Source organism: Sciurus carolinensis, chromosome 2 (assembly GCF_902686445.1).
Source record: "Sciurus carolinensis chromosome 2, mSciCar1.2, whole genome shotgun sequence".
Taxonomy (NCBI): Eukaryota; Metazoa; Chordata; class Mammalia; order Rodentia; family Sciuridae; genus Sciurus; species Sciurus carolinensis.
Genome location: NC_062214.1, coordinates 194,941,953 through 194,959,154, shown reverse-complemented (window position 1 = coordinate 194,959,154; position 17,202 = coordinate 194,941,953). Strand labels below are relative to the sequence as shown.

General features: G+C 48.9%; 1 protein-coding gene across 9 annotated transcripts in view; it reads right to left on the bottom strand.

Annotated features, from left to right (window-relative positions):
* Eml1 (EMAP like 1) overlaps nt 1-17,202 on the bottom strand; it is a 164,110-nt gene that overhangs the window by 25,655 nt on the left and 121,253 nt on the right. For 4 of the 9 annotated variants that reach the window (XM_047539683.1, XM_047539684.1, XM_047539678.1 and 1 more), the window contains exons 4-10: nt 17,024-17,158; nt 8,281-8,309; nt 7,329-7,385; nt 4,926-5,055; nt 2,666-2,815; nt 1,855-1,924; nt 102-212 (exon numbers count right to left, since the gene is read on the bottom strand). In XM_047539683.1, the coding sequence (XP_047395639.1) occupies nt 102-212; nt 1,855-1,924; nt 2,666-2,815; nt 4,926-5,055; nt 7,329-7,385; nt 8,281-8,309; nt 17,024-17,158 (682 nt within the window). The remainder of the gene's footprint in view (nt 1-101; nt 213-1,854; nt 1,925-2,665; nt 2,816-4,925; nt 5,056-7,328; nt 7,386-8,280; nt 8,310-17,023; nt 17,159-17,202) is intronic. The other 5 variants (XM_047539681.1, XM_047539687.1, XM_047539680.1 and 2 more) reach the window with 3 other exon arrangements.

Sequence of the window (17,202 nt, the reverse complement as noted above, 5' to 3'; positions counted from 1 at the left end):
TGGGAGGCAGGGAGGTCTCAGAGGGGAATCTGCACATGCATGGGGACAGTGAGTCCCTACTCCAGCCAGAAGACTCCAATGCCTGTGGGGTTCATACTTACAGATTTTGAGAATGCAATACAGGTGACAGCTCGGTCAAAAAAGCCTATCCCGATGACATGCAGCGTGTTCAATGTCACAGAATCCCAGATGCGTACATGTGGCGGTAGTTGCTGTTATGAAAAAATGTGGTCCTCAGTCCTGACAGTTAACCCATTCCTCCCTACTGTGAAGCTACACTCACCTGCGCAGGAACTTCAATTTTGTCAAAACAAAGGTTTTTCTCCCTCATTTGAGGAGCTGCCTCTGAATGAGACAAAAACATCTCAGTGGCCACAGGGGGCCCTGGGCCCTGTGGCCAGTTGAACCATTAGAAGCTCACTGAGTTTTACAGTTTGAGTAGGCAGCTCTTGACAACTGTAACCTGTCTATTTAGATGTGCTGTAACTTCAGAAATGACAAAGGATAACGAAAGTGGCATTGCAAGTGATGATTATTATTTTTATTTTTTATTGTGATAGGGCTGTGTTGCCCAGACTGGCCTCAAACTCCTGGGCTCAAGCGATCCTCCTGCTTCAGCCTCCAGAGTAGCTGGGATTGCAGGCTTGCCCCACCACCCCCGGATGAGGATTTTTTTTTTAAAGTCCATTTTGTTGCTGAGGCAGCATGTCTAAGATCATCAAAATGGTTACCACCAGTGATAAGAGTTTGTTTGACATACCTGGGCGCAAAAGGAGCAAATCAGGCTATTGATTATGCATAAGGAAACCTAGGGTTGTCATAACTACCTAGGAACCCTCTCGGCGTGTTCCTGGGTTATTTATACTAACTTCTCTCTTCCTTGTAGAAGAAAGCATTGCACAGCAACCTGCAGATTTGGCACTGAGAGGACAGCAAAAGAGGACACTGCACTGTCTCTCTTGGTCAGGAGGCACGAGGTGAACTGGGCTCTGGTTCAGCTTTGTCTCTGAGTGGCACAGGCACGTGGGCTCTGCGTTTCTCCACGGGTAAACTGGATGACCTCAGGTAACTATAGCATTTCCTCTGGTTCTAAAAGTTCTGATTCCATTTCAATGCAGAACTGAAATACATCATGAAGCCACTAGAGGGCAGAGCAACCGGTCACTACTCATTTCAAAGAAATTTTCAAGGCCATGTAACGAAAAAAAGATGAGCGCCTGTTCCATTTATGTGAATTTGCATAACCACAGTCTGATTTCCATTATCCCTGTTAGTTCTTTACAAGTGTAGAATTTTAATGGAAAACAGCACAAGGTTAATATCTAAAATTCAATGTTATTAAACTGTTTCCTAAAATACAGTAGCATTCATGCTTTCTGAGAGAAAACCCACTGATATAAACACAAGTACTTACCATGGTTATTTCAGTAACATGTCATATAACAATAAGCTGTGCGGGACAAGGTATCAAAAGACCACAAGGAGTTTTTGGTAAGACATGACAGTCAGACGAGACACTGTCGTTCTGTTAAATCCCGCTGGCTTGCTCGATGGGCCTGCCCAACGCAGGACCAAGTGACTGCTCATCACAGTGTTAACCTCATGCACTGAACAGGTGCATGCACATTTCAAAGCTTATCATGTGTGCCAGCAGGCATGTTAAGCACTGTGAGGTCTCAGGCAAGAACAACACTGCTTTTCAAGGCCACCGGAGGCAGTTAGGGATCCTCAGGCCGAGTGGGGTGCTCAGATGCCATGCCACACCCAAGCAGGAGGTGCCACCGGAAGTGTTTGAGGAAATTATTTTGCTACCAGTTCACTTAAAAAAAAATCAGAACAGAGAGCACAACTCACCTTTCCATCCTTAGATGTGCCTGCGACTTGTCCTGTTGCTATAGTGATCCTGTCAGGGTGGACTGCTAGGCTACAAAGAGGATATTTATGAGACACCCACACTTTAAGGTGGGCTTCACTTTTCCCTGGCCAAGCGCAATGCAGTCAGACATTCGAACATGAGAAACACAATGCTTGACTCTGAGGGAGACCCCGGGAGCTCCTGAATCCCAACCACCTCGGACAGAGAGTGCCTACCTCATGTCATCCTACGTCTCAAATTTCTCCTAGAGAACTTTTAAACTTAAGGCAAAAATATTCTTTGCTGGAAAAATACCATTTTAACCTGCGAACCACTTAATTAGTCTACACCCTGTATTAAGAAGTCATTTTGAGTATCTTAAATAGGAAAGACACCTCATCTTTTCCAATGAATTTTTTTCATTGACAGAGACCCAGGACAAATACAAATATACACAAACATGTATTCATTCATTCATCCTTCCAAGAATGATATTCCCACCAAAAGCTGTAGACAAATTGGGGAAAGAGCAGACTGGCCATAAACATGAGGCAAGATAGCCTTCATGTGCAACGTGTTAAGAAGCCTGGGCAGGGCCTGCTGGGTGGTGGGCCAAGGTCACTGGCTGGTTACACGCTGTGCCTGAGGTTGAACAGCTAGACCTGGAAGGGCTCAGCAGGCCAGGGGCTAGCAGGGGACATGCAGAGAAGAGTGCCAGAGCCTGCTCTCTGCCTCCCTCCCTTCCTTCCCTTGGCTCGAATCCTGACGCTACCACGCTGCTAATGCCACCTCCAGCTTTTGAGGACTCACCACTTCACGTCATCATTGTGGCCCGAATAATGCCTCTGCAGCTGTTCCTCCACGTTGTACAGCACCACCACGGAGGCGATGAAATACACCGTCTCCCCTGTGGGCAGCAGGTACAGGTTGTTGCGACAGTCTCGTCCCCGGTACCCGTAGCTGTGTGTGCGTCAAGGTAAACATGGCTGTCCTTGGAGAGCTGGCACATCAGCAGCTTTATGATCTAAGCAATGTGACCTGCAAATACTCAGTGCCCAACACACGGCCCCCAGGAGGCCCGCAATCAAGTTGGGCATCGTCACTGATGCAATGTGAGTACCTATTTTTTAATATATATTTTTTAGTTGTTGATGAACTTTTATTTTATTCATTTAATTATATGCAGAATAGAACCCAGTGCCTCACACATGCTAGGCGAGTACTCTACCACTGAGCAATAACCCCCGTCCCATGAACACATATTTTTAACAATACAAAGATCAGTTTTATTTCATTGAGTCAATTGTGAGTTAGGGGCTGACTCACTAAAGAAATAAAAAAACCTTAAAAACATGAAAAAAATACTCATAAAAGGATACAAATCACACACACACACTTGCATGCACACATACGCCCAATACAAAACATTTGGATCCTCCTGGCCCCAGCTCTTCGGGGGTAATTAGCCTTGTTAAAATTTTGATATGTGTACTTTTAAACCTTGAAAACTATTTTGAGTGCAAAACCTCACTTGAACTTGGGTGTAAAAAATAGCCTGGCAAAACTGCCATTTATTTGGAGTAAATGTCACTGTTTACATCCTCTGAAATATGAACGGGAAGTGGGCTGGAGAGGGTGTTTGGAATTCAACTACTTAATATGCCACTGCCGACTTCAAGAAGAGGCGGGTCTCTTCAGTGACACGGGGCAGGTAAGCACTGACGTGTGAATCTGAAAGAACAGGCAAAAGTCTTCTCGGGAGAGATTTAGGTACGGGGATAATTTTTCAAAAATTCCCAAAAGTATGACTTCGTAATCTGAAATAGCAATTGTCCTAAACGCGGTGACCACAGCTTTGATTTGAACCAATGGCTTACAGTCTGTCTTCAGGGCTTGATACTGAACAGGTGATGGATGAACCATTGCTGGACAGATGAAGGGATCCTTCCTCTTTGACTCAGAGTCTGCATAGTCTGGAAGGAGGACGCCTCGGCCTTGAACTGAACGAAATGGAGGACAGATGGCGGCAGCCGACCCAAGGTCCCCAGCTCTCTCCACATCACTCGGCTGCTTTCCTGGAAACGCCCGTTTACAAACTCCACACCTGGAGGCTGCAGCAGGTCCATTCCAAGAACGTTAGTCCCAGGGCAGGGTCAGACTGTGGTGGTCCAGATTTTGGTGGGAAACTGTCCTTTTTAAAACTAGCTGAGTGCACTTGTGCTGCGTGCCAGCTCCAGGAAGCCCCGCATCTCACCCCCTTCTTTAGCAGGCAGGCATGATTATTCTTCTACCATCTCTTCAGTCCCTCAGTGGTGGCCTTGAACTTGGCTCCTAATGCTGGCCATGTTCCTACTTGGCTGAGGGGAGAGTGCAGGTCCTTCCTCTCCGGTCATCCCTCTTTTTTGGGGTCTAAAACCATGTTGCCAGCATGGTTTGGTTTCAATTTTTGATATTCCCGCTTTCTTATGCACGGGCTCAATATTTTCTGGCAGTTTTGCTGTTGTTTCCTGGTAAGTGTTCAGGGCTCCTCGCCTTTCTGTTTGTCCTTGCAGGGTTCACCAAGCACGTGAGAACTGCTGGAACTGCAACCAGCCCCTTTGGTCTGGTCAGAATTCCCAATTCTCTCCATTTTTTAATTATTTTCACTAAGCTTGCTTCTCAGTATGTTTTTAACTAACTAAAGTTAGTTTTTTTAGGAAGACTGAAATTTGAGCCATAGACTAATGATACATCTTACCTGCCTCCCTGCAAGTCCATTCATAACAATCATGTAACATTTGATACTTTCAGGAAAACAATGTCTACATATTGGAGCAAAAACCACAAGCACTTTATTCAGGAACCATGAGTTGGTTTCCCCTCAGATTAACAGCTCCTCTGGAGGATGTCAGGACGCTGTCCTGGGTTCTAAGGTATGACCACTTTTGTAAAATTAATCTTCTAAAAAGTGAGAGCAAAATACTTTTTCAAAAACTCAAGGGGACTTATATTTCATGAGATTTTGCAATTAGACTTAAAGCACCCACTGCTGACAACCTGGTGTGAGACCTAATCAGCGAGTAAAGGATACACCCACTCCAGCTTCAGCCTCTTGGTCGGTAATTCAACTTTTGCTTCCAAACTGTAAGAATCCACTTGATCTTTGGGCATGTACATGGTAACAGGGCGTCCGCGAAGAAACATTTTCACATATCCTTCCTCTACAAAAGGAACAGAGATGTCAGTAAGACCCCCAGTGCCCAGGGCACCTGAAAACAAATGCCACATTCTCTCTAGCTTGTCACTGCAGAAGCGAAAACTTCACTCCTCTGTCATTTCTAACTACTGTCCTAGGGGAAAAACAGTTGACACAGAAAATTAAATGGCTTTAAACAAAAGTTTTCATTTTTTTTTTTTTTTGACATTTTGCTTACTTCAGTATGTGAAACATGTAAGAAATTGTAAGAGGCAGGAAGGACTAGATGCTGACCACTGTTTCCCAGGCGACGTCAGCATTCACACCTTCTCTATCACCAGGAGGGGAAAGGTACCACACCAAAAATCACAGCACAAGGAATCCACCTAAATTCCCTACTGAGTTCAATGCATGAAGTGCCAATGTATCAAAATCACGAACTCTTTCAATATTTAAATTGGTTTGCTATATCGAAGTATAAAAACATGTCTTCATCTATCTTTCACATCGGACAGATTCTTTCAAGTGTGAAGAGCACAAAATCAGCAGGAGGAGCGCATGCGAGGGTACAGCAAAAAGGGAAATGTTCCAGGAGAAGCTGGAAAACAAGACCCTGCAGAGGGAGACCAGGACGTGGAACTTTCTAGAATGAATATTTCTATTAAAATAACTCGATATTTTAATAAATTATAGGGATAAAGTGAAAACCTGTGGCAACCTCTGGTCCTTAAGCAAACCAGCTTGGGGTGTTCTGTCTAAAGTTTTCAGGATACAGAAGGAGTGAGGAAGTGTTCCCGAGCCCCTGATGAATTCTGCTCCATCAGTGAGGCTCCACTGCACATCAAGGGGCCCAGTCTTAATGGCATTTCAACTGGGCCACTGGAACCAGCAAATCTGTACGTGACTCAACAGAAATTCATTCCCAGAGAGCAAGCTGGTGAGGAAAACCATGGAATAGCCACAGTACCATGGGGGCCACAGTTACGAATTAGTAACTTTGTTAAGTCTTATCCCTAAGGATTTTCAAACAATGCTACATGCGATATTACCTAACAACGAAGAGGCGGGGTTCTGTGTTATCGCACATGAGCTCCAGAGCTTAGGGCATGCGTGACATCTCCACTCTGCGTGCACAGCCTGACTTTAAGTGAGAGCCGGGAATGCGCCCACCCTGCACACGCCAAGCCTGCGTCCTATGGATCACCCTGTTAGGACGTGCCCCACGCGGTGATGCCCCACGCTGCCCACCTGAGGTTCTCTTATGGCTCCCCTGGGTCACCATCTGTCCTGCTGCGCCCCAACTGCATTTCAGCTGGCACTTCCTCCATGCCATGTCCTCTGCCTGCCCTCTTGTGTGTGCGGTGCTGGGGCTGGAACCCAGGCCCCCACGTGCCAGGCAAGTACTCTGCCACTGAGCCATGTCACCGGCACTCTGCCTGCCCTCTGACTTGCTGGACCAGTAGGTCTAACAGCCCTGTCGGGTGCCACCTTACCCAACGTCCTCTGGCCAGAATCTGCTGCCTTGTGCCCCATCCACCTCTGAGCTCCTCTTGCGCCCCTGTCTTCTGAAGCCTTTCTCTGCCCTGAGCCCTACCCAAACCTCGGCTCACCACACTGAGTGGTGACCACAGGTGAGATCTCTAAAACTGCCCAGCAGGCCAACCCTGGTGAAAGGGAAGCAGGAGCCACGGCCATCTCCACCGGCTCTGTAAGGCGTGGGTGAGCGGCCAGCGTGCTCACAGGATGCAGCAACACAGGCTGCGGAGCATGCGGGCCTGTCCGGGAAAGCCTCCGGGTGTGAGCCGTCAGCACGTGCTGGCCAGCGGCGGGGCTGAGGCCCACCCGCTGCACGGCTGGGCCAAGCAGTGCTGTGCAGGCTGTCCATAGTGGTGCCCCAGATGCCCTACCCCTAACACCGAAACGCACGAGCGCCAGCGGAGCTTGTTCAGGCTTGTTAGGAGGACCACACGCAGCCACACCTGACAGGCAGAGTGAGCAAGGCCAGCAGTGCAGGGACTGTGCCAAACGGGGACATCCGGGGCTGCCCTATAGCTCTCTTCAGGTCGAGGGAGATTTTAGGACGTCCTATAATCAGCCAATAATCAGGCAAGATCCAAATCATAGCTGCTTATTCAAGGCGGCTGAGGAAAGGCTCAGGGGTGCTTTCTCGTGGCCTGGACGGGGTGCTTGCGTCGCAGAAGCGTTTTCATACAAGGAGGGCTCTGCCTGTATGAAAGCGGTCTCTGGAGCCGGGGAGCAGCCCCGCTCAGAGAGCTATGGGCTCGGAATGCTGCCTACCTTTGCAGTGCGTCACCCGGCGCTTCCCTTGTGATTTCGGAGACAGAGACTGAAGGGCTAGATAAAGAGACGTGGGGGCTGCAAGTGTGGTTGGCCTGCCTGCTCTGGGGTGCTGGCTCCCTAGCTCGTGGGTGCCGCCCTGCCTCCCGCGGGACATTGGGGCATTTCGGGGGTCTGACAAGGGCACTCGCGGTGTGGACCTGAGAGCTGGTGGCAGTCACCCTTTCAGAGAGTAACCTCCTGCTTCCTGAGAGTGGAACGACACTCAAGCCCCTGCTGAGGGGCACAAAGCTGCCTTCTGGGTTTTGATTCAGAATTCGAAAGGGACAAACTAGAAACATTAACATTACAGAACTTAACTGATTACACACTTGAAAATTGTTTTACATTTTAAATACATTTAAGAATCAGATAAATATGCTAAAACCCCCAGCATTTACCTTAGTATAAAGTGTGCTTTAAAAAGATACATGGAAAGGGACACATGAACTATTAGTTTGCAGTTTAGGAAATCAGAGGCAGAAAAAGGAACACTACTTTTAGACAGTGACATAACTCGATGCACCAGAAACCTCTCTGAGAGAAATGCACATGTGGACAGAAGCCCAGTTAGTAGGGAAGGAACGGAGACACCCGAGTGTCTCACACCCGGGATCTCACACATCTGCGCGGCACGCCGCTGGAGGCTCTTACTGGCATGTCTTGGATGGGTTTCAGAAAGGGCAGCTGAGGGTCTGGTGTTGGTGACTGTCGGATGGTCATCCTGCTGTTCTCTGAGCCGCAAGGCCCCATACCAGGCTGCCCGTTAGCACTCGACCCCAAACACCAAGGCCTGACCCAAGACAGCTACTGCTTATCTGACCCCCAGTAGAGATCCACGACTTGGCTACTTATGAAGGCTGTCCAAGGGAGGGAGGGAGGGACACCCAGAGAAAAATTAAATCAGACTTACCTGCGCTGAACACAGGCTCCTTGGGTTTGCTGTGGAAATAAATCAAAAACAGCTTTTAAAGGGAGCCGGGTGTTTGGTCTCAGTCCCCAGCCCCTCAGCCCACACTGCAGGAAGATACAAGGGAAAACCACACTAATTACGTGCGTTAATAAGAAGAGCAAAACCCATGTGGTCACAAAAGAGGCATGAGTAATGGAACGTCCATAACTGGGAGCGAGACGTTGGACCATCTGTCACAGGCTGCACTGCTCCTGAGAGGAGGAAGCATGTGGCTGGCTCTGCTGGACGTGAGAGGGGGTTGCTTCTTCCCCACGCTCCTCTGACAGACCTAAAGAACTTGTTTAAAGCCAGCGACTTCCTGGTGAGAGACCTATGGGTGTGCTCATTGCCTGGGCAGACAATCCTTCTGAGGAAGACAGGAGGAAGGCCAGAGGCACGTCATGCGAGACCTGGGGATGCCACCACTGACCTCAGCCACCCGGCTGACCCCACCAAGCAGGCTGAGACCACCCTGTGTGTGCACCTGGGGACCGAGTCCCCCAAGGACTGGAGGGCCCCTGATGAACCAATGTCATTTTGGGGGGCCAGGGTCCAAACAGCCCAAAACTTCCCCTAGAGATCCTCAGGTGCCACAGCAGAGTTGGGTCACGGCTCAGGCCCTGACGGGACAGCACGACCTCCACTCCAGACAAGGCCAGGGTGCTGCTGTGGTTGGGATGCATGGAGCCGGGTCTCCTCCACAATGGTGTCGCAGCTGGTGGGATCTCTAAGGGATGGTTAGGCCACGAGGGTCCCATCCTAGTGAATGGATTCAGGATTTTCGAGAGGCTGGGTTAGGCCTCCTGGGAGTGAGTCAGGTCTCTCGGGACTGGATCAGCCACCTCAAAGGAGGGCACCGTAAAGCGGGTTACCCCAGGGTCTGGGCCTCTTCTGTACAAGCCCTGCCGTGTCACGACGCAGCAAGGGCCTTCGCAGGATGGACTGCCCCCTTGAACTTCTCAGCCCCTACAACCATGAGCCAAAACAAACCTCTTTCCTTTATAAGGTACCCAGCCTCTGTATGTATTGAAATCCCAAACTGAGACGCATGCTCAGGGAAGGCAACCACGTCTGTCCTCATGACGATCACAAGGGTAGAGAGAAGTAAAAGCCACGAACGAAGACACAAACAGTTTGGGCCCTTTTTTTTTTTTTCCCATTTTCTAGAAATGGAAAAATGCAATCATGGCCTATTTCCTCTGAGAAAGAGAACATCCATGGGGGAACTCAAACCCCAAATGTAGGGGAGCCCAACTCCTGATGCTGGTGTACTCCAAGAGCAAGGCGGAAGTTGTTCTTCCCGCTCTTCCTCTCATTTTCCTTCCTGCAGTAGAGGGGACTGAACCCAGGGGCCCTCCAACACTGGCTGCACCCCCATCCCTTTATTTTGAGACAGGGTCTTGCTAAGTTTCCCAGGCTAGCCTTGAACTTGCAACCCTTCCGCCTCAGCCTCCAGGGTAGCTGGGATTACAAGCGTGAGCCACTGTGCCTGGCCCTGAGAAGACAATTCTTCTATTAGAAGGTCAGAAGAAGGTAATGTAATATAAACAGTGAAGGTCAGTGAGAGTGAGGGGCCCTGAGGTGGCACCAAAGAGCTGTGCTTTCTTCACATCTAAAAACGATCAGTTTTTGAAATGCTGTATTTAGAAAATGTACCAGGGCTCTGCTTCATTATTTTAGAAAATTACAAGTTCATAGAAAACTTGTGTACTTACTTTAAAGCCCTTTACCCTGACAACACGCTGGCACCTTCCCTGAAGGGCAGGAGGAGCAACTGAGGGAGGCCAGTCCACCCACGCCCGCAGGTGCAGGTCACAAGAGCGACCTATGAAACCACAGGGGCTCTTCTGAGCTCCTCCTCGGCAGGCCATCGAGGCAGGTGGTGACGATGGCCTGAAGCCCAAGGCGCTGTGGCCCCACCAGAGCCCATTGGCCAGAGCTGTGTCCTGAGCACCTTGCTGAGAAGCCCAGGGACAAGCGTGAGCTGTGGACTTGCTGGGGATGGGTGATGGCCTCTCCCGTGTGGTGGTGCTTGTCTGGTGACCCCTTCCTCAACGTGAGCTAAGTGGAAAGGATGACGTGGGTGACCAGCAGCTCAGCTGGCGTGGGGATCCCTGGGTGATGCCCGTCACATCCCAGAAGGAATGGCATCCTCCACCTGCCCGGCCGGCCTGGAGTTCACAGGCACTGCCCACAGCGAGGGTGCAGGACCCCCACTGATCAGCCTGGCCTGGCTGCCCTGCTTCAGCAGGATGGACGTGTCCAAGACAGAAGCAATCCCTGGGAGCTCTCAGAAGTCCCCACAGCAGGATCTAGAGAGGGCAGGACACAGCTGCTCACAGCAACAGAGGCTGCAGAATGGACGCCCAGGAAGTGGCCACAGCCGCCTCGTGTGCTAGCTGAGCTGAGCGCTCACCTGGAATCTGGGTGGCTGTTTACCTGTTGGCCACACTGCGAGCTGGTGTCCACGGAGGAGAGTTCAGGGAACAGCTTGCTCAGACCCTGCTGTGATGGACAGCACGTCCCTGGTGGGAAGCTGTGCTACACGGTCATCTGGGAGGACCAACTCACTCTATGTCCTGACAGGGTCTCAGACACACCGTGGCATGTGACAGCCTTTGCAGCACCTAGCACTGCAGGACCGAAAGGGGCCAGATGCCATCCGAGCAGAGAGTCTCACTTTTGAAAGGACGAATAAAGTCAGGAGGAACCACTGCCATGTCCAACACGCCACCTCCCTGCAACTCATTCACACCATGATGTGAGTCTTCTTGAAAAGAATCCCATGAGAGGAAATAAAATTGTCACAGGAAGTCATGTCACCCTACCATGTAAATGATGGCTCCACACGGCTTTACTGGGTTAGGGTCTTTCAGGCACCCTCTTTGTTCAGAAGTCACTGGAAACTCCCTTTGGGGGCCCGACTACTGCCTCACAGACACTGCCAGGGAAAACCAACAGCTTGAGCCCAGGGGAGCACAGATTTTGAGTAGGGGTTACAAAGCGGAAACTGGACCACTGTGGTGCAGGGGCCGGCAGGATGGAGTGAGAAGTGTAACGAAGTAGAGTAAATTATACCACTTCCCTCTTCCTCCAGTGTCACTGACAAGAACCTACTTGACTTTCTGGGCTCCCTGCCTGATAGTCACAGAACTGAAACAACTTAAAGAATACCAGCTCTGACTATTCAAGAATATACCCAAAAATAAATGACCTCATAGTCTGAAGGGTGAAGCCATTTTTTCAGGAAAAAGATGCTTACTGGAAGTCACCTGATTTCCATCCAGAAGGAATATTTCTGCAAGTGTGGTGTTAAATCATCCTACCCATAGGTGGCGCTGTTGACCCGTGCTTAAGTGGCTCTGGTCTTCAAGCACCCAGCAGCCTCACCCACCCACACACTGAATGGCAGGCCCTGTGCAAGGCGCTGGAGGCACCAGGCTAAGCCATTCTGCTCCTGCCCTCCCAGCCTGAGGGCTGTGTGGAAGTCAGGGTCACAGACAAGTTAGCAGCAGGCCCAGGGCCATGTGAAGCCAGGGAAGGCTTGGGGGTGGGAGGACCCAGCACATTTACCCCCTGCCCCAGGTCCCAGACACACATGTCACTTGGCAGAGGGAAAGCCCTGGCACCTACTAAGATCTGGGAGGCGTCCGCCTGGGAATAACTCCCTAAGCTCTTAAGCACACCACCGGCTTGCTCAGGTAGCATTTATCTGAGGCTGTTGGATAGTTTGCTGGCTATCTGAATTTCTTTCTCAGGCAACTGTGAGTTCAGACCCTTTACCCACTTTCCTACAGTGTTATCTTTTTCTTGCTGGTTTGTGCTGAATCTCAGGAAAATTAAAGGAACTCACCCTTATCTGTCACGGAGTCGTTAATTCTGCTGAGAGGATGAATCCTTTTGCACTACCCCTTCCTACTTCTGGTCCTGCCTTGCACCATGTTTTTGCACACAGTAGGTGCTAAGTTAAGCAGTGCTGTGGAACTGAATGAATAAGATGATAGAAATTTCCAGAATTTCTGATTCCTCTCTTTTCAGGTTGGGGTGAGGGCAGATCCCAGAGTTGGGGAATTATGAAACGTCCCCAAGAAGAGACACTCCAGATTTGGGGCATGGCAGCACAAACAGCAATTCCAGTGCTCTGGGGTGGGGCAGCAGCCATGGAGGGCCGGTGGCAGGCAAGTCCATGCTGGGGCTCTGCACACCTGCTCTCCTTCCATCCTCAACACCTGTGCGGCAGGCACTATTTTTACTGACACTGAGGAATTCCCAGAAGAAATGAAGCAATTTACCATCGTACAACAAATAGTGGCAGAACTAGAATCAAACCTTGGTGGTGGCTAGAAAGCTGCATGGCTCCAAACTCCCTTGCTGTATTAACTGGCAAACACCGATTCAGCAATGTATTGAGTAACTACTCTGAACTGCACGTTTCTAGACGTTGGACTGGTCTGACTGGGTTAGGAAGACCTTGTTGGTACCTGGCTGTCTCACGAAGGTGTGCTGTGCTGCATGCACGACATCCAGCCAAGCCAGTGCTGCAAGGTGTTCCCAGGGCTATTTTAATTTTTGTGTGAAATTATTTCCAGATAAAACGTTTTTAAACAAAGATAACAAAACACACTGTAAAGGTATGTTCACTGACACAGAGCCACGCTTACATGGCAAGTGAAACAGGGGAATACAAAAAACATGCAGAAAAATGTGAATTATGTCAGAAGTACCCACACTGCCAAACAGCACCCCAGCGACACAGCTGGGGTGGAGAAGTGACGAGTGCCACCTCTGAGACTCCTGAGCAGCCAGGTCCTAGGTGACTTCCATTTCTTTTTGCACATCTGGATTTTCTAAAGCAGGTTAGTTGTGTAATAATAAAATAACACAAAAGGAGAAAAAAAGTCTTGCTGGCAGAAAGTGAGAGACATGGAGAGGCATGGATGTCAGGGCCCAGGAGAGGGCAAGGAGACAGAATACCCTGGCCACGACCCTGGGCTGAGGATTCGGATTGTAGTTATAGCTCAGTGAGGCTACGGTCCAAGAAAAACAACTCTGGGCCCTCAGGGGCTCAAGGGAGCTGTCAAGGACCATGTCACGCATACTGGGGCTTAAGGAGGGAGGCCCCAGCAGTGGCTCCTGACTTTGCAGGGCTGCCAGGCACAGAGGGGCACTGCACCTGGGACAAGGCTGCTAGCCTGTGTATTTTAATGTGTTCATTCTAAAGATGGACCACGTATAGGTATGCAACAACAAAGTTTCCAGTAGAGGGGGAACATCTAGAAATCAGTCCTTACAATCTTGGGTCTTGCTCCTGAAGTTGATTTCTCTCATTCCCTAGAAATTTCAAAGGGGGAACCAGAGTGCTAATTGAACACTTGATTGATTTAGCAACAAGTAGCATAAATTGTGCTTCTAAGTAAGTAGCTATTTTTCTATCTGATAGGAAATACTTATTTAAAAGATTTTTAAAAGTCCCTTGTTGAATTAGGACATTGACTACATTATACAAGTCTGCCATTGGAATGTTATTGCTGATTTCCTCTTTAAGTTTAATAAGTACTTCATGATGACATGAACCACTGTATAATTATCAATATTCACCTATTACCAATAATACATAAAGTAATAGATCACATTGCCCTACACTGCTTTTGTTTTTAATGAAAACTTTGTCAGTGCAAAGATTAAATGCTATTAAAATTCTGCAGCTTGTTATAAGCAAAATATTTTAAAATGGTAAGCATTCTAAGATGAAGGATAAGAGTCTACCATGTCACAAGAAAGACTGTCAAATCCAGTGATCAGTTCTAAAGGTGAGGGGTACAGCAGTAAGAACACAGAAACTATCTTAAACAGTTTCTGTGAAAACAAATAGGCTAATTATTTTTAAATAAATTATTGTGTTTTGGACAATGTGAATGTCTAGGACTTTAAAACCACCTATTTTCTGTTCCACAGTTAAACTGATACAATGTACAGAATAGTTTTTGCTGTTATTATTGTGGAGAAATACACATGCTGACGGAATTATTTTTTGAGCAAAGGGAATATTTTCTGATTTGCATGGAAGTGCCTGATGTGCCACAAGCAGCCTTGCCCATGGGCAGGACACTCTGGATTTGCAGCTAGCACTCTGCGGGGACTCCGCAGTACAACAGCGCCGTGTGGGTGACCTCCATCTACAGTTAGGCCAGGACCCAAGCTCTCCCTGTGACTTTAGCATGTACTCATGAGCTTCCCAAAAAGTTTGTGGGAGAGGAAGGGACAAGACCTCAGCCGTGGCGGGCAGGGAGCCCACCTGGCCCGTGGACCCCCGTGCTGTGCCACCTTGCACCAGCTGGGGGAATTACAGGGACACACTGCACTTTACCTTCCCCCAACCGTGGCTGATTGTGTCAAAATCTGGGCTACACCACAGGACTGTGCTGCCTAGGCAGTGAGGCTACCTGAGATGCCCTGAACACCCTCACCTTACGAGAAGAAAATCAAGTGGAGGATGGCTACGGCCTTGCCAACCATTTCCCTGTGCTCTACACGAATTTCTCTCCGTGACTCCGCTGCAGCAGTGGGGACATGTACTGAGTGCTACTCCCTATGCTGCTGCTTCCGAGGGCCTCACTCACTTGTAAGATCCAAGGGGATCAGAGCAGAATACCTAGAGGATGGAACCCAGGCTGCAGAAGGGAAGGCAGAGCTGGCTTACAAACCAGCCCTTTGTGCAGTCACCAACGAGCAAGTCTTTCAAAACAGGAGGTGGCCACTGGAAGAGTGGACACGGGCAAGCCAGTGAGGGGTGGAGGCCAGACTCTTGAGGCCACCTGCACGCAGCCATGCTTGAGAAGGAATCCCACAGGCCCCTGGCTATGCGTTCCTCCGCACCTGTCTACATCCCAAGGCAGGCTTCCTTAGTGACACTCCTGTGAGGTCGGAGCAGCCAGGTTTGGGGCTGCCCCTGGGGAATGGAGAGAAGAATGGAGGAGAGGGGTCAGGCAGTGCCTGGAGGCCACCTTGACCTCCACTCTTGTCGCTTCCTAATGCTTCTTTGCTGTGACTTCCTTGGGCCCTGGGGGTGCCCGACAGTACCCGCAGTCACCCAGGGGGATGCGACACTCCCTGGAAACCCTGCGGTTGTTGGCCGCTGGACAGTTCACGCTGTGCTGGCCTCCACAGCCCTGAGTTCTAGTGAGGAAAAGGATTTATTTTTAAATGGACACTTTCAGTTGCCTGAACTATTTTTAGGAACTGATTAGCAAACTTTTCCAGTCCCTCACTTCCAAATAAAAATTTCCTACTGTGGCATTTCTCAAAAATCCCTTTGTAAATATCTTCTGTGGAAATATTTACCCAGCACATTTACCAAAGCCATAGGATTTAAAAGATAAAACAGATCTGGAGTTTACACAATGCAGATTCTTTCTGGAAATTCTTAATAAAAATCAGATGTGCTGAGGAGGAGCCAAGTTTATAAGAGCTGCCAAGATCTAGACATTTCAGGTCATCTTCCAGGCTCACCCCGAACTTGAAGCCTTCAGAGCCACTGTTCCTCCCATTGGTTCACTCTGCTGCCATTGTGACCATCTGGTCTTATTTCCTAGGTATTATCACCCAATTTGCATAATCTTCTGATAGCAAGTACTAACAGAGCCCAGAGTGGTGGTGCACGCCTGTAATCCCAGCAACTCAGGGGGCCGAGGCAGGAGGATTGCAAGCTCCAGGCCAGTCTGCAAACTAGTGATACCCTGTCTCAAAATAAAAGATAAAAGGGCTGGGGATGTGGCTTGGTGGTAAAGTGCCCCTGGGCTCAATCCCCAGTTACTGGAGTGGAGGGAGTTGAAGAGGAGTACTAACTGTGTAATATAGAAGACAGAACCTACGTCAATAGTTTCTGAAACTGTTAACTGACAGTGAACCTGACCTGCTGTAAATTGAGAGATGTCTATATTTTTTCTGCAAAAAATACCTTCTGGGAATGAAAAAGTTTTGTGTCCTGAACAGGAATGAAGCACAGCAGATTTACGGACTTGGAACTTGTACAACCGTGGTTTGGAGTCGACTGTGTTATGAATAAGCCTTCTTACGTGAACATTTGAAAAGAAACATGTTTAGCCTCTGAAACTGAAATTCCTTTCTGAACTTTGCTAAATAGAAAGAATAAAATCAAAGCACAATGTTTAAAAAGTTAGCACAACACATGTCGGGCAGATATACACAGAAAAACTGACCTCATCTACATAACACAGTCTTACACACAAAACAAGCTGTTAGAATGCCAAAAAAGTAGCTCTTATGAATAGAATGTCACAAATATCTGTTATAATCCATTAAATACCAACATCATAAAAAAAGTGAAGTTAGGAATAAAGGTAGGTCAGAAACCAGAAAGAAGAATGGCCCACATTTGTGGTGTTAACTCAGTATTAAAAACAGTCTCTGACAAATTATAAAATTGCAACTTTTGACCCATTCTGGATTAGAAAATACTGCCGACAAGCTTAAAACAGTCCATTATTTCAGCGTTAAGACGGGGCTCCATTCGGGAACGCAGGCCTGCCTGCTCAGTGGCCGTGCAAACGGCCAGACCCTTGCTGGCTGCAGGAGCGCCAGGGGTGCTACCTGAGCAAGGACCAAGGACCTACGGGAGAGTTCCCGGCTGGTCTGGTCTGTCCCCGGGGCCTGGCTGTCAAAGGGCTCGCGGCAGGGACCTTACCTTTCGCTGTTCTTCTTGCCACTAGAGGAGCTGCTGGTGGAGCCGGTGCGGTTCCGACTGCCTTTGGAGTCCCCGGAGCTCTCCCTCCGGCCCCCAGGAGACACGCGCTCGGAAGAGCTGGTCCGCTTGATGCTGCTGAAGGGGGAATCGGAGGACAATGACATCCTTCCTACTGCAAC